Source organism: Acomys minous (genome assembly GCF_964271855.1).
Source record: "Acomys minous genome assembly, chromosome: 3".
Taxonomy (NCBI): domain Eukaryota; kingdom Metazoa; phylum Chordata; class Mammalia; order Rodentia; family Muridae; genus Acomys; species Acomys minous.
In genome coordinates this window covers 96,115,983-96,136,407 of record NC_140485.1, presented here as the reverse complement: position 1 = coordinate 96,136,407, position 20,425 = coordinate 96,115,983, and the positions used below count along the sequence as shown (strand labels likewise).

Here is a 20,425-nt window from a genome sequence, read left to right as displayed (position 1 = left end):
TACACATTTTCTTGGAGAGTAACATGGAATCACATAATAACTTGTATCTGGTGCATTGAATTACTGATGCTCTACACTTTGTCTCTTTCAATGCCCTTGGTCGATACTGTCAGTGTTACAGTTGCTGGGTAGCTTATTTCATTAGCTTTATTTTATATAACATATCAAAATGTAACACTTCAGTGTTGTCACATGAGATACAAAATATAATTATTATTATTTTTGTAAAGGTAGCATTGTTCTTGGGTCAGATTCTTTAAGCAGAAGCCAGAGCATCCCAGAGCAATCCGCTACCTGCAGGTATCCAGCGTGATTCGTAGTTCTTAAGGCTCGTAAATTGGTGTTGTCATCTTGAAAGCAGAATTTTAAAGATATGTGACTAGGGAATAGTTTACTATTCACAACAAAGAGGAAACTTGTTACTTTTTATATAATCCTGAGATGGTTTGGCACAAGTTTGTTTTATAACTTTTAAGCTCTATTTTCTTCTAGTCTTTCATATGTAATAGTGAAAGTGTGAAATATGAACACTAACGGTTTGGAGGGAAGGAAGGGGCTAAAAAGCCCTGTCCTGGTAGTCTTTGAAACAGGATATTTTATAATATATTTTATAATAATTTATTGTTTAGAGGCCTGCGATTTTACATAATTAAATCTGTGCTTCAAAATTAGGTTTATATATATTGGTTATATGTAATTCTTCTCTCGTGAATTCTTTTTTCAAAGCTTGTATTTTCTTAATCAGATTAGCCTTTTATAACTGTAAAGCATCTTGTTATTTTAAGAAAGCTATTTTCATAAAGAATTTCTCCAAACATCTCCATGTTTAAATTGTTTAATTAGTTTATTGCGTGTAATTAAATCAGTTCTAATCTCAAGGCAATACGACATTTTTTGTAACAGTGGTCTTCTTAGTTGGGGAGATGGCTCAGTAGGTCAGTGATGGAGGCATGGGTGTGACGGCCTGGATTTAGTAGGTCAGTGATGGAGGCATGGGTGTGACGACCTGGATTCAGATCTACACTATGGAATACTACTCAGCTATTAAAAACAAGGATTTTCCAAAATGTGTGGACAAATGGATTGAACTAGAAATGATCATAATGAGTGAGCTAACCCAGAAGCAGAAAGACTCAAATGGTATAGACTCACTTATTACTGCACACTAGCCCAAGGGACAGGTCCCATGAAAGTCTGCACCTACCAGGAAACGGGGATAGAGGTGAGGACATCCTATTGAGACTCTAGATGAGGAAAATATAGGGGATAGGCAAGTAGGGGGACCCAGAGGGTCCTAGAAACCTACAAGAAGAACATTATGATGGGTAGATCTGAGCCCAGGGGTTCTGCTTGATCTAAGGCACCAACCATGGAGAAAACGTGCAGTCATCATCAAACCCCTACCCAGATCTAGCCAAGGGACAGAACATTCTCCACAGTTAAGTGGAGACTGGGGACTGACTTTCACAGGATCTCTGGTGCCCCATATTTGGCCATGTCCCTTTGTTGGGGAGGCCCAATGGCACTCGGAGGAAGGATAGCGGACTACCAAGAAAAGACTTGATACCCTAGCACCATATTCAGGGGGAGGAGGTCCCCCACAGCCACAGTCATAGGGAAGGGGGATTGGGGTGAAAATGGGAAGGAGGGAGGAATGGGAGGATGCATGGGATGGGATAGAAAATGAGATGTAATATGAATTATTTTTATTTTTCAATAAAAATGTGTTATTATTAAAAAAAAAAAGTTGGGTGTGTTGTCACTTTCCTGTAGCCTTAGTGCTGAGAGCAGAGATAAGATAAGTAGATCCGGGGCCAGCAATCTAGCTGCAGCGGCAAGTTCCAGGTTCAGTGTGCAACTCCCCCCCCACACACACACACACATACACTTATTAGTAATAGCAAGGGGAAGAGCAATATAGGAAGATAACCAAAGTTGACCTCTGACCTCCACATGTACACAGATCAGTACCCCGCACATACATATACACCACATAGAGACCACACACACACATTTTCTCTGTCAATTTTTCTTAAAATATTTAAAGTACTGGAACTTTTTAATTGAGTAATTATTTCATAGTAATCTGTTCCTATCACTCATATAATAGATTGTTAGATTAAATAACTAAATATCCAGTAGTCTTAGGGAAATTGAAAGTTATTATTTAAATTAAGAAACATGAAATGATCAGACTGACTGACATGAGCCTAAGGCTTGATCACTCCGTGCTGACCACATAAGGAAGTAATTCTTAGGCGCCTGTGTAATTGCTTTAGCGTGTTGTTCTAGGTACTTTCTCATTGCTCTGACAAAGGATTGGCCAGAGTAACTTACCGAAGGTTGTTTGGCTTTGTTTTTTATTTTGGTTTTTTGGGGGGATGGGTGTGGGGGAGGTTTTGACTGATGGGGAAGGGATGACCAGTTTTGCAGCTACAGGGAGCATTCAATTTACTAGTTTAGCAAACTTGTCATCTTCATCATTATTGTAGCTAATTTAAAATTTTAAAGCCTGCATCAGGGTTTAGAAATATACCCTCTAGAAGGTGGCTTGCTTGCGTGCGTGCTTTATTTATTTATTTGTTTGTTTATTATTAAAAGCATTACTTAGATTTTAGCCAAAAATTTTTTCTCAAAAATTATTTTAGGAATTGGTCTGGTTAGATGTATCAGCTATAGATATACATATATATATATCTATATCTGATAATTGTTTTAGGTTTTTATATCTCCACAGACTCAATTATTTTTAGAACCACTTGGGTTATGTAACAGCTGGGAAGCAGGGGTTGCTATGGTAGTGTCTTTGACCTAGGGGAACAGAGTAACACTTTCAGGAATGAGTCGTTTCATGTTATAGCAGGATGTAATTTGGCTTTCTTGTTAAAAAGTTTCCCTCCAGAATCAAGCCAAACATTGACAGTTTAAAAGATGTTATTTGTAATTGGTTCATTCTGTGTAATTTTGTTTCACTTTTAAATAAAATGTCATTTGCAGTATAATAAAAGCATTCAAGTAAATTTGATTTCCTATTTGCTTGGTAATTAATTTATATGTTTTAATGGGTATTTTAGTTTTTAATCTTTTTAATCTGACAGGAGATGCTGTGCTAAAAGCGGTGGAGTCTCTAAAACTAGGAATCTGACATTTTCACAGCTTTAATTTAAGTTTTTATCACTAAGATTTTGATAGCTGAATTTAAGCACATGGTCATTGTATTTAAGACAGGGAAATGAAAAATGAGTAAGGCATGAAAACTGAAATAAAGGGGAAGGGACAAGGCAGACCTTATTTCCGGTACCTTTACATTTGTAAAGATGCTATTTTAAACACAGGGAAAGCCATTTTTTCTTTAATGATCAGAATAATGTTCGAAACTACTTTCTAAGCCTTTCTAGCCAAGGTCTGCATTTGCCATACTGTGAATTCTAAAGATGGCAGAAAAACAAGTCACTATCCCTGCTTTATCCCTACACAAGACCAGCAAATGCTGACTTTGCAGCGCAACCATAGGATGTGATTTTTCTCAACCCCGTAACTCATAAGCCGTTGCTTTATGTGTGTTTGTCTGCCTTCAGATCATCTGATCGCCACCTAGTTAGATACTAGATACAAGTTGAATAAGACAAGAGTTTGGGTCTCTCAATTTTCTTTTTTTTTTTTTGGTTTTTCGAGACAGGGTTTCTCTGTGTAACCTTGGCTGTCCTGGACTCGTTTTGTAGACCAGGCTGGCCTCGAACTCACAGCGATCCGCCTGCCTCTGCCTCCCGAGTGCTGGGATTAAAGGCGTGCGCCACCACGCCCGGCTGTCAATTTTCACTTAAATCTAAACATACAAACAAGTTGAATATAATAGCATATTCTTGGTAGAATTCTGTTAAATGTAAATGTTGGCCAAAGTAGAGGACACCGGAAGGAGGTGGGTACATCTTCCTGGGGAGCTGAGTGAGGTTTCAGAGGGGAGATGCTGATAAGCATGCAACGATAAGAAAAGGAAAGGCACGAGCACGCGCGCGCACACACACACACACATACATACACACACACTTTAAAAAATAAGTCATGGGGTCTTTCTGACATCTTGGTGTCTGTGGAGCCTGCTGGGAACAGGACTTCTAAAATGCAACTATGTCTGGAAGGCTGTGGTGCAAGGCCATGTTTGCTGGCTACAAGTGAGGTCTCGCAGAACCAAAGAGAGCACACAGCTCTTCTTAAAATTGAAGGTATTTATGACCGGGATGAAACTGAATTCTACTTAGGCAAGAGATGTGCTTATGTGCATAAGGCAAAAACAACACAGTGACTCCTGGAGGCAAACCAAACCAAACCAGAGTGATCTAGGGAAAGTAACTCGGGCCCATGGAAACAGTGGCATGGTTCATGCCAAATTCCGAAGCAACCTCCCTGCAAAGGCCATTGGACACAGAATCCGTGTGATGCTCTACCCTTCCTGGATTTAAACTAATAAAAGTAAATAATAAAAGTGCATTTGTGCTCTTGTATTTTTTTCATAAAAAATAAAAATTAAAAAAGGTCATGGGGCTGAAGAGATGGCGGAGTTAATAAAGTCCTTACTGCTCAAGCCCAAAGACCCACATCCAGCTCCCTGTCACCTGCGTTAAAAACTCAGCCAAGCAGCGTACACCAGTGATGCCAGTACCGAGGGTCTCACGTACAGGGCAGTCTGGGGCCTTAGTCGTGATTCTTAAAGCTCCAGGCTTGGCGAGAGACTCTGTCTCAAAAAATAAGGCGGGGAGTAACTAAGGAAGATACTCAACATTGACCTCTGTCCCCACCACCACCATTGTAACGACAGAAAATGATCTTAATTTATGGGAGAAATTATACTGTTTCATTATGATGTTTAAGTTCCTTGGGAGTTTCGTTGTTGTTGTTTTCTTCTCCAAAGCAGTATCTGAAGGCAAGATGACTCAGCAGGTAAAAGTGCTGTGCTACAAGCCTGAAGATCTGGGTTCGATCCCCGTAGCCTGCCCTCCCTCCCTCGAAGGAGAGAACGGACTCTGAGAAGTTGTTCTCCGCTGTCCACCCAAGTGCACCATAACACAGTTAAAAACAACCAAAAACATTAAACCAAAAACTTGCTGTTTAAAGTGTTCGGGGACATTTTTTTTTTTTAAGTAAAATCTAATGGATGTAAGTAAAATATGACTTAAAATGTCAGAAGCAATAGACTTTGTGTTTCCTTTCTTACTGAAGCTGTTGCCGGGAGGGGAGCGCCTTGAACAGAGTTTGCCTTGTGCTGCTTACAATAGCGCAGTTAGCAGTGTGAGCCTCTGTGCTGTGCCTTGGCAGACTCGCAGCTCGTTTCTGCTGCATTTGAATCAGCCTCCGACCCATCGTCTTCTCCCTCTGGGTGCAGCGCTACAGCGCAGAGGCTTCCTCGACTGGGAAACTGTTCCCTCTGCATTTGCTTCCTGCAGAGCATGCTCCCTTTTGTCACAAGCATCTTCTTCTTCTGGGACCATATGTCGGCCTTCACTCACTTCTTTGAGTTGCGTCAGTGACATTTCCAGTCAGCCTTTGTTCTTTGCTGCTCTTCTGTCTTTGTCAGCTCCCCTTTCTAACAGTCTGTGTGGCTTTGAGATGACCAGCAAGACGGCATCCCAGGTAAAAAGCTTTGCTCTCTGTGATTGAAGAACACACACGGTGTGACAAATCAGCCGAGGTTGGTTGTTCCCACTGGTCATGGTGTGCATCTCATAGTAACAGTGATTTGTGACCCAAACTGCCAGTAGTGATACTTGAGTGTGTACATTTATAGTGACTATTCTGCAATCAGTGAAATTTGAGCCATGGCGTTGGGAAACTTGTGTTGTTTGGCTGACCCTTGCTTGCTGAATTTGTGCATATGTGAGTCACCCAAATGAGAACAGCCTGCAGTGTACGGAAGCAGGACTTTTCAGTAATTAAGAAGGTAGTGGATTTAGGGTGCTGAGCTGAGGAGCACAGCTGGGATATGTAGAAATATTAGTGTGATGCCACTTTAACAGCTTTTTAAGACTTCCTTTGTGTGGATCTCTTACACCAACTACATAGTACAAATCTCTACACATAGTAAATAACAACGGTGTGAACTCCCCAGGGGTCAACTGATATTGCAGATAAGTTTTCAAGCGTGGTATAGCTCTAATAATTGGAAGGAAGGGCTGGAGAGATGGCTCAGAGGTTAAGAGCACTGACTGCTCTTCCAGAGGTCCAGAGTTCAATTCCCAGCAACCACATAGTGGCTCACAGCCATCTGTAATGTGGTCTAGTGCCCTCTTCTGACGTGCAGGTGTACATGCAGGCAAAGCCCTGTATACATAATAATAACTAATAATTGGAAAGAAATAGTTAACAAACGAGTTTGGCCTCTTTGGGTCAGGTGGCTGTTTTGTCGTCATACAGCATATAACTTCAAAGTGCCGTTCTCCTTTGGCTGCAGTTGAGTAATACAGGTCTCTTTCTGTTTCTCACAGGTGAGCTGGGACAGCGGCTGATCTCAGGATGCCGTTAGTGAAAAGAAACATCGATCCCAGGCACCTGTGCCACACAGCACTGCCTCGGGGCATTAAGAACGAACTGGAATGTGTAACCAACATTTCCCTGGCAAACATAATTAGACAGCTGAGTAGCCTAAGTAAGCACTTATGTCAATTTAAACATTGCAAGCCAGAGTTGCCTTTAGAGTTGGCATGTTAAGAACACGCTTGTACTTGGTACTAATTGAGGGGGGATTATAACATTATCATGAGAATTCAGTCACTTTAAGTAAAATCACTTGAGTTATAGCAGATTTCTTCTTCCTATTAAGGAAATAACAGAATTGCTCAACTGTATATCACACAGTGATTAGAATTATTGAAACTGCTGTGGAAATGGGATTTGATCTGTAAAAGATACAGCCTGGTTGTTATCTCCGTTTACTATTTTTGAATAATTCAATTATTTGTATTTGGGGTCTTTAGGATCTCTATATTAACTACAATATACTTAATTAATACAAAGAAATATTTTCATATTATCTAAGGTGTAGAGAGCAAGGTAAGGCCAGCAGTAGTGAGTCTTGTGTAATGTTAGAATATGGAACCAAAGTCTGAAACACACCATGATGTGGAAACCCCAGGAGAACTCAGCTTCTGGCGGGCAGGATCAGCTGGAGAGAAAGCATTAGGAGGCCTAGGGAGATGGCCCAGTGAATCACAGTGCTTGCTGTGCCACCACTGTACATGAGTTCAAATCCCTAGCACCCACATAAAAAGCCAGGAGTGTCTCCGAGTGCCTCTAACTCCGTAACTGGGGAACAAAGATAGGCAGATCCCAGCAGCTTACTAGCCGGGCACCTTAGCTGGAACAGTGAGGTTCCAGTTCAGTGAGAGACCCCGTCTCACATGCACTGCGAGCGAGCACATATGCACATGCCCCCTGCCCCTCACGGTACGAAGTGCTGGGCACACAGAGGAGAAGGGAGCATGTAGTAGCACATCCCTAAGAGACTACAGGATGGAGATGCTTTGTTAAGGAATTACACAGATTGTCTTCTATTATTATTCTTATTTAAAAAATAAATCCAGTGAGTGTATTTTTGAATGGAAAGGATGAGCTTTTTACTCAACTATATTTCATTAAAAATATGAACTAGATGTTCTTGGCCAGGTACATTCCCTGAGTGGTACTAGGTTTTAGCTGCCGTACCCATCCCTAGAGAGGGTTTGGCTCCTTTCCTCTTCTTTGAACTCATGTCTCCTCCTGTTACTTGTTAGGGATTAACTCTAGGTCACCCCCATCCCAGAACTTACAGATGATCAAATCCTTTGGACAGTAAAATGGTGTATGTACACATTTTCCCATATACCATACAAGATACCACTCACAGTACTTTAGAAATACTGTTTAAGTCTTAGCTGTGTTACTTACAGGGAAAAGTCTGTTTCTGTTTAGTACAGAAGCAGTTATTTTCAACTCTTCTTTACAAAATTCATTGAATCAGATTAAATCCACCAATACAGAACTTGATACAAAACTACAAGGGTCGTCCCCACTTGGCCCAAGAAATTGTTAATCTAGGTTTTTGGGGTTTTTCCCCCAGTGAAAGGCCTGAGTCTTTACAAGCACGGTAGCCAGGACAACATGGGGTTACACAGATGACCCTCACTTTGGATGTCTCTGTAAATATCATAAAATACAAGTGTCTCACACACACACGCTATGTGCCCTTGCCGAGCAGCCCAGTGCACACTGGCTTACTGGTGGCTAGCCCTCAGGGTACATGGTTAGCTGAGAGTCTGCCATTGCCAGCACTGTCAGAGAGCTCAGGAAAATACCAGATCACGTTTCCACATACGACTTCTGTTAAGTTGGAGAATCTTAGATTTGAGTGTTGTTTGTGAGAATACCAAAGCTTTGTGTTGCCTGTGAAATAGCTGTGAGAAAACAATAAAAGGCTGTTCATTTGAAATCAGTTTATTTCTGTTGGTGGCTGATTTTTCAGGTCAGTTACTGAAACCACTAAAACTGCGTAGTTGTTTCTTCCACAGGGAACCAATCTGAGTTTTTAACACTGCTCAAAGCAAGAGTCTTAAAGGCCTCAGATACTGTTGGCCATATTATTTAAAGATACTTTCTTTGGCCTAAATTAGTTGATCTAATGTTATAGACCTTTGTGTACAAATCTACGTCATGCATGTGTGAGTACCCATTTGTTAACAGGGAGAGGCATGCTTCATGCATGTGTGAGTACTCATATGTTAACAGGGAGAGGCATGCTTCATGCATGTGTGAGTACTCATATGTTAAGAGGGAGAGGTATGTTGAAAGCATACAAGTAACAGAAGGAGCTTTGGAAAAACATCCTTAAATTTAAGTTAAATTCTGAATCTAACAACACATTTAGGTATGTATTGCCCAATATAAAATATAAAATTTAAGATTAATACTATTGAGTGCATCAATTTTAAATGCTCATATTTCTTAGGTAACCTAAAGATGGAGTGTGAAGAATCTCTGACTGTGGGGGCGGGGACAAGTAAACAACGTCTGTCAGTTAAACACAAGGCTGCGTTGTAGCACCTAGTAGCAGAAACACTATAAAATATAATTAAGATTAGGCTTAGTGTTTGTACTCAGACCATATAGTTAATTTCTAAGCCATCCATAGAGACAGCAAATCAGAGAAAATCACATGGATTCAAGGTGTAACAATAGTTTATTGCTCTTAAATTAATCTTTCGTGTTTTCCTGCTTGGAATAATTAAAAACCTAGAATTAAATTAAATTTAAAAGGCCATTGGCCTTTCAAATAATCCCATACACTAGAGAACCAGACACGAAGGACGGCCACTTGACCCCTCTCAGAACCTGTTCACTTTTACTTTAATGGCTTTGGTACATTGGATGGTTTGGTTTCTTAAAGATTTATGTTTTGAAGGATTGAAAGGAGTGATACAATAGAAGAACCATCACTGAGTTCAGTTAAAATAGCTCAGAGCAAAGAGGGGGCTGCTGAAAATGTAACCAGAAAACTGGGAAAAGACCATATAATATACTCATGTATCCCAAGGCTTGTTTTATGGCCACAGGCAATTAATTGATCTTCATAATTAACTCCTGGCCATGAGTACTCAAGAAAAGTTTAGATTATAGTTTGTTTTATATTCCATTTAAGATGACCAGGAAATTTAAGAGTACATTTCACAATAGTTTTCATTCAAAATCAGTTAAAATACTAATTGATGGACTTAATAAATTTAAGTTATTCAGAAAACTTGACTCTCTAAAATGATTGTTTAAAAAGAAAAAGTAAAATAGCTCTTGACAGTTGTAAGTGTTCCATCTTAAAGCACCAATTGCACAAAACTGAATCTACAGTGCTTTATTTGGTTTTGAGACAGATGCCCCTGGCTTCTTAATAAATATACATAACACAGTTCACATTCTATGATATTTTCCTATTAGAAAATAACTCGGCTTTGGAATAGATGGCTAACTGAAATTTAAAATTCACATTCCATAAATGTCTCGTTTTGTTGTCTCTTTACTGTTAAAGTTCTAGTTAGAGCTGAAAGTTGTCTTTTCTGTTCCCTCCTCTGGGGTTTTGCTTGTTGAACTCAGTTTATACTGCTGAAATGAACTAATAAAGACTAGTTTTTCTCTTACGTATAAATAATTTGACAGACAGTATATTATTGCGTTCTCTGTTGCTATAACAAAATACTCGCAGCTGGATGCCTACAGAGAGCCTTACCTGCTTAGCCTCCCGGTTAGGTCACAGTGTGTAGGAGAAACACGGGGACCAGGTAGCTGAGGAAGTGGTCCCTAGCATAGATCAAATTGAACGTTCTATTCACCGTTAAAGATTTGTGACTCTTGACCCAAAATAACATCCTACTGAGTTGAAGAATCTCACATATGATTAAGTATAGAAACCATTCTGGGGGCTGGAGAGATGGCTCAGTGGTTAAGAGCACTAATTGCTCTTTCAGGGGACCCGGGTTCAATTCGCAGCACCCACATTGCAGCTCACAACTGTCTGTAACTCTAGGATCCAACACCATCACATAGATATACAGACAGAAGACCAATAAAAGAAATAAAAAATTAAAAAAAAAAGAAACCATTCTGAATAGAATTAACACTTGAATGAACTGTAGATGGCAGAAACTGTTTTTAAAAGGTAATCATAGGTGGATTAAGGCAGACTTGCTAAGTGATGTATGGGTCGATTGGGTCTTTAAAGAATGAAATATTTTGAGAAGGAGAAGAGTGGAGGCAAAACCCATGTGCTCATTAGAATTGAAGGGAGTGGTGAAGCCTGACTGGAGGACAGTGCGAGGTGAGAGGCTTTACACTTAGTTGCATAGATAATGACACTGTAGAGAGAAGTGATCTCACATGAGCTTGGTTGGGCTTCAGATAGGAGCGCGTCGCTTTCACATTGTGACTTCACTCTTTCTGGAGGAGAAGGAGGTAGGTTGGAAATGTAAGGCATAGGAAGGATGCTGTCCACTAAAGTGTTGTGGCACTTAAACTTCTTGGGGAGTGCCTGGACTCTTCCCAACTGTTGAAAAGCGGTGGACCCTCTCTCCCGAAAAATAGAAATGCATCTATGGAAATTAGATTTTTTTCTATTGCTGTGATAAAGTGCCGTGGTCATAAGCAGCTTGGGCAGGAAAGAGTTTATTTCAGCTTGAAACTCTGAGACCACACTCTGCCCATCACTGAGGGAATTCGGATGCAGAGGCCGTAGAAGAATTGCTCCCTGTTGCTTGCTGAGTCTGCTATATTAGAGCACCCAGGGCCACCAAGCCCAGAGATGGTGCCACCCATAGTGTGGCCCTCTCATACCAATCATCAATAAAGAAAATGCCCTCTACCAGATTGGCTTGTCAGGGGGGAGGGGGCGGCATTTTTTTAATTAAGGCTCCCACTTTCCAAATAACTGGCTTATATCAAATTAACATAAAACTAGCCAGCACAGCATCTAAAACCCTGCTTGTAGTTTCTGACTTATGCAAACTATAAAAAGTTCCTTGCTTCAAACTGATCTCCTTTAGAGATGACGTGTTATTTTCCATCTCTGTATCCTGAACATTTTTACCTACATCATTTCTTAAATCAGTGGGCAGCTTTGTAACTGCATGGTCTCCCATTTGGAGTGCTGCTTTTATCTGCCAGGCAGCTGTGTCTCGAACCACCTTGGCCCTGTCCCACACTCAGATGTTTCTCTCTACGCTGGGCTGTGACACTAAGATGACCTGTTGCTTTACTTTGTACCAGATTGCTACCAGGCGTGTTGATGCTTACATCAGTTTCCTTAGACCATGCCCATCCCCCCCACCCCACCCCTGCATTGCAGAATAGCATAGTTAGCCCCAAGTAAGCACCAGATGCTACAGGGCAGCAATTTGAACTCCCTAACTGCTTACTGTGACTAGGTAGTCACTTATGCTGTCTTCCATTTCTGCTTAGGTAAGTATGCTGAAGACATATTTGGAGAGTTATTCAATGAAGCACATAGTTTTTCCTTCCGAGTTAACTCCCTGCAGGAGCGCGTGGACCGCTTGTCTGTTAGCGTCACACAGCTTGATCCTAAAGAAGAAGAGCGTAAGTCTCCTCCTTTCTCTGTTTTCCTTTACATTGTGTTAAGACAGGGGATGGAATGTGTTTCTTAACAGTATTAAGTGTGACTGTACAGTCTACCCCTGACCCTTTGTCCATGCAGAAATAAATGTGATTGTCTGTAAGAGCAGTTGGCTTGCCCTTCCATTCCTTACTGTGTCTACTGCTCATCTTTTTTTTTTTTTTTTTTTTTTAAATTTTGGTTTTTCAAGACAGGGTTTCTCTGTGTAGCCTTGGCTGTCCTGGACTCCCTTTGTAGACCAGGCTGGCCTCAAACTCACAGTGATCTGCCTGCCTCTGCCTCCTGAGTGCTGGGATTAAAGATATGCACCACTACTGCCTGGCTACTACTCATCTTTTAATTTATTTGACATAAAGACATTTTAATTAGCCTCTTTCTTCGGTTCTCTCTCCCTTAGTCTTTGTGTGCTTTTTGTCTGAGAAACTAAAGTTGCATGAAAGTATCTGAAGTCTTAAGGTTTGGGTGACACTTCTCTTACTGTGCCTTTGTGTATGTGTTACTGAGCTGTGACCTCCGTATTTAATCAACTGCTGCTATCTGCTTTAAGTGAACGAACATTCCCAAGCAACTTGTTCTGTGCTAAGACTAAAACAAATGCCAAGGTTGGGTTTTGTTCCTGTTTGTTTGTTTGTTTGTTTTAAACACTGCTGGTTACTAATAGTACAAATTTTAGCAGTAGAAGCATACTTCGTGCCTCTACCTTGTGTGTTAATTTTTTAAAAAAAAAATGCCTTGAAACACTGATAATTTCCAAATTCCTTTGCTTTTTTTAATCTGTGAACAGAAATGAAACTAAGAATATAATTTTTACTGACATACTGTAAAGCAGTGGTTCTCAGCCTCCCTAATGCTGTGGCCCTTTAATACAGTTTCTCATGCTGTAGTGACCCCAACCACAAAAGTATTTTTGTTGCTACTTCATAACTATAATTTTGGTACTGTTATGAGTTGTTTGGTTTGGTTGGTTGGTTTTGGTTTTGGGGTTTTGATTTTGGTTTTGGTTGGTTGCTTGGGTTTTTGTTTTGTGACAGGGTTTCTCTGTGTAGCCTTAGCTGTCCTGGATTTGAGTTGTAGATCAGGCTGGCCTTGAACTCATGGAGATCCGCTTGCCTCTGTCTCCCAAGTGCTGGGATCACAGGCACACGCCACCATACCCGGCTTAGTGTTATGAATTGTAGTTTTGGAGATAGCGGTTTGTCAAACAGATTGTGGCTGCCGGTTGAGAACCACTCATACAGAGACTTGTTTCACGTGAGTTTTTCATAGCATGCTCATTAGATTTTTTTTTGCTGAATAACAGGTTTTAGTGTAAATTCAAGTTATAGATCTAAGTTTAAAGAGTGAAAAGACTTAAAAAAATATTTTTGAAACTGGCTGGGTGTGGTGGCATATGCCTTTAATCCCTGCACTTGGGAGGCAGAGGCAGGCAGATGGATCACTCTGAGTTCGAGGCCAGCCTGGTCTACATAGTGAGTCCAAGACAGCCAAGCCAAAGAGCAGTGATCTCCTGTGACCAGGGTGCCTTTCACTTTATTCATAAGGTCCATTAGTATTTGTATTTGTATTTGTATCTCCCTGATGGCTAATGATATTAAGCTCAGAGGCCTATGTATATTTTCTTAGAGAATTATCCATTCAGTTCTTTGCTCCTCCTTTTTTTTTTCCTTCTGTACACCATCCATTTGCTCATTTAAAAATTGGAGTATCATTTATTGTGACGTTGTAAGAGTTTTTCTTGTATTCTAGGTCCAAATCCTCTGTCACATTTGTGCTTCACATCTTTAAGTTGTCTTTCTTAGAGTTTTCTTTTGAAGTGTATTTATGCACACTAATCACATTTCATGAAATTCTTGAAATATATCTTTGTTCCTCCTGAGAAATACATGATAACTGCACATACTCTCAAATATGATTTATATTAATATTTTCTTTTTAATATTTAGTTACAAGTGTATACCAGTAATAATACCTATATAAATTCAGTTTCATATATAACACAAATTAACACTTAATTTCAAAATACTACTACTTTTTAAGTACAGGCTTTATTAATTTTTTCCTTGACAATGTCATGCATGTGTAATTGCATTCTGGTTACCCTTATACTGTTAAATGCTAATAAGTGTCTTAGCACCATCATTATGTCTCAAAGTAAAATTATAGATATCAGTAAATAACTAAAGGTATGAGTTCTCAGAATTATACATAATTTCCTTTATTTTCTTCTGTAGTTTGTTTAAAATATATGAAACATGGAGAAGAATTCTGAATCTAAAAGCTGAACACTTGTTTCAGAATTGATTTCTGGAGATTTGTGATTCAATATGAGCTTTGAAATTTAGTGGGAATTTAAAAAAATGACATTATGAGCATATAGTTAAACTACAGAGGACAATAAAAGAATTTTGTATTATCTTTAGGTGGTAACAACCGTGAAACTGCTGGTATAATTTAGAAAATGTGTGAAAATGTTATAAAAATGTGTGCAATTACATTTCACTCACGTTTGTCAACAAGTACATTGAGCTAATACACTTATTATGCATGTAAAACTATTAAGGTAATATAAGATATTGCCAGGTAGAAGGGCCTTTGTCACAGTGCTCTGTGTGTCAGTAAGGCGTGCTAGAGACAGAGGAGCTGAAGGTAGAAAAATACTTACTATTTTGCATGCTTTTATCCTTTACCAAAGTAGCCTCGAGCACTTGGCATCAGGCTCTGTTTTGGTTGCATAGTCAAGAGCTGATAAGTAGAGTAAGGGAGCAGCAGTAACTGTTCCGTGATCATTGCCCCAAACACAGCCACTTCCAGGAGCCTGAAGACAGTGTCTGTTCTGGTGGGCTATATAGTCTCATTTGTTGAACGTACTGTGCATTTTATAGCTTTGGCCCTTTGTGTTTAAAGATAGATTAGCAATTTCTGTTTCCCTGAAATGTGAAAAGATTAAGTGAAAATGAGTGAAAGTATCCAAAACATGTAGTATCTATTCATTAGAAATCTCCCAAACCGCTCTCTGGCAATAGTGAGGGAAAGCTTCTTCCCCATTTCTAAATTGTATTCTGAAGTTTATAACTATGTCAAAATATGTCACACGTTACGTGTGAGGACTTGTTAAAAGTGTAGTTGTACTGTGACCACAATTGTAGAGCAGTCTCATTGCACTCTTGGACTATACAGGTCCAGCTGTTCATGACTTGTAAGAAATTATATGGCACTTTAGGGAAGATGGTTGAAAACTGATAGATTACTGACATTGCTATGGTATACAGCATTTATATACTTATGATCCAAGTCATTCAGTATGCAAGATAATTTTCTTCTTTTGATTTTGGTTTTGTTTTTGAGACAGTCTTACTTTATAAACTAGACTGTCTGAGAACTTGTGATAAGCCTCCTGCCTTCACCTCCCAAGCGCTGGGAGCCATCATACACACCAGCTTTTACCCAGTTTTTTGTTTTTTATTTTTATTTTCGAGACATGGTTCTCTGTGTAGCCTTGGCTGTCCTGGACTCGCTTTGTGGAACAGGCTGGCCTCGAACTCAAAGCGATCCGCTTGCTCAGCCTCCCAGAGAGCTAGGATTACAGGCATGCACTACCACTCTCAGCTTTTACCCAGTTTATTTAATGTGAAATCACTCTAAATGTCAGGCCTACAGTATTTTGATGTACATCTTATTTTAATATGCTGGACAGTACAAAAGTAAATGAGGGTAGTTTTCAGTGCAGTCAGTGTGTGAGGGGCCGTCCCAGTGATTGGGGATAGGAACGTACAGGAAAGTCTATCTTCAAAACTGTGTGGCCGGGTTGGAGTCGCTCCAGTGCAAATAAATGAGTAAAGTCAAAACTAGTATCGACCACCCATATGTAATGTTCATAGTATACAGAGCAGGAAGTTGGCACTGCTGCTCCTAGAACGCCACTAGCAACTAATCCCTTCAGTTAGTTACTTGTGACTACTGTAAGCCAATGAGAAATAAAAGTAGACGGGAGAAAGATGTCAAGTCTGAGTTGGTTGGGATGGGCAAGAATCACCAGGAAAGAAAAAGAAATGTTGGAACTGTGTCAATAGGACCTTCTGAGCTCTTAAAAATGGAAAGTTGTTAAAAACTCACCTCGAAGATCATGCAGAGAGCTATTAGGACAAATATAATGCTAGAATATTTAGGATGCCTCCTGATTTAAGGCACACAGCCTTCTGGCATACTAGCTTTGAAACAAATGCGCAGTACTCATAAGTCTGTCATTCAGCTGAGTTGTCTTAGGAAAATACAACGAGTTTGTGGTTTTTTTCTTAGTGTCTCTGCAAGACATAACGATGAGGAAAGCTTTCCGGAGTTCTACCATTCAGGATCAGCAGCTTTTCGACCGCAAGACTTTGCCCATCCCGCTGCAGGAGACATACGACGTCTGCGAGCAGCCCCCGCCTCTCAATATCCTCACCCCGTACAGGTCAGTGGGGCAGGAAGTTAGGAACCCGTCTCTGCCGAGTCGCACACACCTCCAGCCTCACGTGACTCTAACCCACAGAGACGGCCTCCTTCCTCCAGAGAGCTCTGTTTAGTCACTAGATGAACTTCGCAGGCTCGGACGTACAGAAGACAGGACCTGGGCAGATAATGAGTCTGAGTAGCCGCTGGCAAAGCTGTTACCATGGAGCTGTGTCAAGGACGTTGTCCCGGGCTTTCTAATTTAAATTTTAATCATAGGAAAGTAAGGCTCAAAAGTCCTCAGTACTAACAAACACAGCGGTTGCATCCTATCTGTTCTTCCCTTTCTGCACAATGAATATGTATTTTTTTAGAAAGCTTTCTACCCATGACTCCAGTGGAGTCTGGAATTAGTCAGTGTTCCTTGGGAATTCGTTCATGGGGTTTGCTCAATAGGCAGTCTAAGATGTACAGCACACATCCTGAAAAAAATGATATTCACATTGTTAATTGAAGCTGTAGTTCAGTGTGCCTGTAAATAAATGCTAGCATTGAACTGCAAATGAAGAAACACCTCTTGGCTTTAGTAAGATAGTAAGTTCGGTGGAACACTGGTGGAGACAAGGAATGTTCTCTCTTCTACGCAGTGTTCCAGCTTTCCAGACTTTGGGTTTGGGCAGAAGTATTTCTATTAATTGAAATTTCCCGAAGAACTTAGGAAGTTTAGTATTCAGCAAAAGTGAGATTAAAGTGAACAACGGCACTTTAAATTACTAGTCAACTCTGAAAAGCATCTCCATTTCCATTCCTCATAGTTTCCTTTCTGATTTATATAACAAAACGATTACTGCAATGCTCTATCTTGACAATATTTATTCATTTTGAGACATGGTCTCCTTATGCCATCCAGAGTGTCCGCGAACTCGTGACCTTTTGCATCTTGCCTTAAGTGCTGAGATCACCGATGTGCACCATGCCTGGCAGGGCCACACTGCAGCATGCTGTGTGTTGCAGTGCTGTACGGCGTGCTACGGGTATAAGGGAGCACACTTCGGCAGTAAGAGCTCGTCTGCTTGTTTCTCGGTCTCCCCTAATACATTGCATTGGGTGTGCTGTGTTCCAGGGACGATGGGAAGGAAGGGCTGAAGTTTTACACCAATCCTTCGTATTTCTTTGATCTGTGGAAAGAGAAGATGTTGCAAGACACAGAGGATAAGAGGAAGGAAAAGAGAAAGCAGAAGGTATTACAACAGGTTCAAAAACTCTAAGTTATTTTTATATAGTCCTATCTTGTTGTACATGGGGAAACTTCATTAATCTACACTCCGGCAGCCTGGCCTTGTTGGGCCCATGCAATAAAGTCCTGATAACTACACACATCACAAAGAAATATTGTGTTGATGTGAGTAAAGTTGGCAAATTAAGCCAGTGGGTTTTTGTTGTTGTTTGTTTGTTTGTTTTGTTTTTGCACCACCACATGCCCCAGCTGTTTTTGACAGGTCATCGTATTCTCACTAAACTGTTAGCAGTGTGCTGTGCTGTCATTCTCCACTGTCTCATAAACATCCCCCGAGTCTGCTTCAGTTCCTCCTGGTGATTTTAAAGCACATAGAAGGAAGAAACAAGTTATGCTTTGGCACAGAAGAGGCACAGTCTGTCTTCATCGTGCCCCTTTCATCTCAGCCTTCCTCGGTCCCCATAATGCCCCCTTACGTGCTGGACAGTGCTCTTGTGTTCCCGCTGGAGTTTGCAGACTGGTGACTGGCAAGCCAGGGTGCTCCTGAACACACGTTTTGTTTGCTAAGCACGAGGGTTTTAAAATTTTGTTTGAAGCAGAATTCCTTAGAATGCCTATCTACTTCATAGCATGCCCCCTTTGTTCATATGTGTTACCTGCTTTGTCCCTTTGGCCGTTTGATGTTTGCTGTACCTTCTCCAGGCCTGCCTGTGACAGACATCTCCCTGATTTTAACCTTTGGTCATTTCCCATACAGATAATTTAGTGTCTTGGTTATTTGACTGGAGGTAGGCAGTCCCATGCGTGGTAAATCTTTGAGACTTACTAGTAAGAGTTACTGACATTTTTCCATCCAAAGGACTTTGTGCCTTAAGTCTAGGCACGCTATTTTTGTATCCAGTTCCCTCAGTTTGATATTGAGTTACAAGCTCGTGGTGAGAAACTGGGATCATGGTGAACTGTTTTCAGTCTGACTGTACACATAAAATGACTCTGCGTTTTGCTTTATTATGATGACACTGCCATTTTCATATTGACCTTAGAACTTCATTTTCATTACTATAACCTTTTTTTAAAAAAGTATTTAGCATTTCACCATTTGGCTTTGTTTCATTACATCTGTTATAGCAGAAAAATCTAGATCGTCCTCATGAACCAGAGAAAGTGCCAAGAGCACCTCATGACAGGCGGAGAGAATGGCAGAAGCTGGCCCAGGGCCCAGAGCTGGCTGAAGATGACGCCGATCTCCTCCATAAGCATATTGAAGTTGCTAATGGCCCAGCCTCTCATTTTGAAACAAGGTTTCTTTTATTTTTCTTTTAAATGGATGGTAAACATCGGATTTACTTATAATACTTCTCTATACTTCTAAGTCTTGGCTCTTGAGGAGGTGGAAGGTTCTCTTATGATAGAAAGAATTTCAACCCTGACCACTGAACCTGCTAAAACCCAACCTCCTTGGGCAGGTCATTTTTATATTCGGACTTCCTGTTGTCATTTATAGAAAGAAAAGTTCAGAGTACATACTTTTCTGCTTTGCTTTAACTTTTATCTGGAGACTTAACTCCCTCCTAATATTTCAGGTAGAGTATATTAGAATGTCATAATACTATGTCTGGAATACTTTTTAAGCACCAATTTATCATATATGAAACAAGAGTTAAGAGGTTTGATTCTGATAAAAAAATTTTTTTGTTTTATCTACATCTGTTGTTGCTGTGTTATTCAGCTTTGTTCTGTTTTCCTGCTGTCTTCGTGGCCCTAGAAGCAGAGAATTTTGATACAAGACTTTTGGAAGCCATTAGTTTAAGAAAACCAAATGTCCAACTGATTAATAAATTCCATATTTTTTGTACTTTACTACTCAATCATACAGAAATAACTACTGGCATTTAAAAGATTTAACTACTGATGTAATGTCCCGTTTCCCTAATAGATACACTGATACTGTGTGTTTGTTTCTCTAAGGCCACAGACATACGTGGATCATATGGATGGATCTTACTCACTCTCTGCCCTGCCGTTCAGCCAGATGAGTGAGCTTCTAACCAGAGCTGAGGAGAGGGTCCTAGTCAGACCGCATGAGCCACCTCCGCCTCCACCAATGCATGGAGCAGGAGATGCGAAGCCCATACCCACCTGTATCAGGTACGTGGGGACAGCTCATGTGCTTTATGTTAGGAAACCAGTGACCTTGTTCTTTGAAGGATCAATAATAAGCATCTTAGGCTTTCCGGATAAGTCGTTTCTATCACCCAGGCTCTAGTGTAACCAAGCATCATCTGTTTAGGGAGCCAGTCACCTTTAGCCAGGAGGTGTATTTATTTTCTTCTGATTATAGCTGACATATTCTCCTGGGGACATTTAGCTAGTTGCTTTAAGAATTAGTGCTCTCATATAATTATAGCTTTGTCAACTAGCGTTATCATACACAGTTTATTAAGAAAAACATGAATTTTTGCAATGTGGTAATGTTCCAAAATATGGAGGCCAAAGATGTTAGTTTGATATTAAGAAAAATATTTTAGCAACTTCAAAGACAATTGGCAGTTGCTTTTAGCAATATTTCTTTCAGTAAAGCTATTTTAAACTTTAATGTGGTCAGTTATCCAACTTAGAAA

At 40.2% G+C, this 20,425-nt stretch overlaps 1 protein-coding gene and 1 pseudogene across 4 annotated transcripts in view; both read left to right on the top strand.

Annotated features, from left to right (window-relative positions):
* The window catches only part of WASF1 (WASP family member 1), a 52,389-nt gene that overhangs the window by 28,981 nt on the left and 2,983 nt on the right, over positions 1 to 20,425 (top strand). For 2 of the 3 annotated variants that reach the window (XM_084775106.1, XM_084775105.1), the window contains exons 2-7: positions 6,480 to 6,640; positions 11,968 to 12,102; positions 16,436 to 16,589; positions 17,691 to 17,808; positions 18,933 to 19,105; positions 19,773 to 19,952. In XM_084775106.1, the coding sequence (XP_084631232.1) occupies positions 6,508 to 6,640; positions 11,968 to 12,102; positions 16,436 to 16,589; positions 17,691 to 17,808; positions 18,933 to 19,105; positions 19,773 to 19,952 (893 nt within the window). In that variant the 5' untranslated portion in view covers positions 6,480 to 6,507. The remainder of the gene's footprint in view (positions 1 to 6,479; positions 6,641 to 11,967; positions 12,103 to 16,435; positions 16,590 to 17,690; positions 17,809 to 18,932; positions 19,106 to 19,772; positions 19,953 to 20,425) is intronic. The other variant, XM_084775107.1, reaches the window with a different exon arrangement.
* On the top strand, positions 2,745 to 4,866 carry LOC311593726 (large ribosomal subunit protein eL33-like; annotated as a pseudogene). The gene has a single exon. The product of its transcript is annotated as a large ribosomal subunit protein eL33-like (transcript).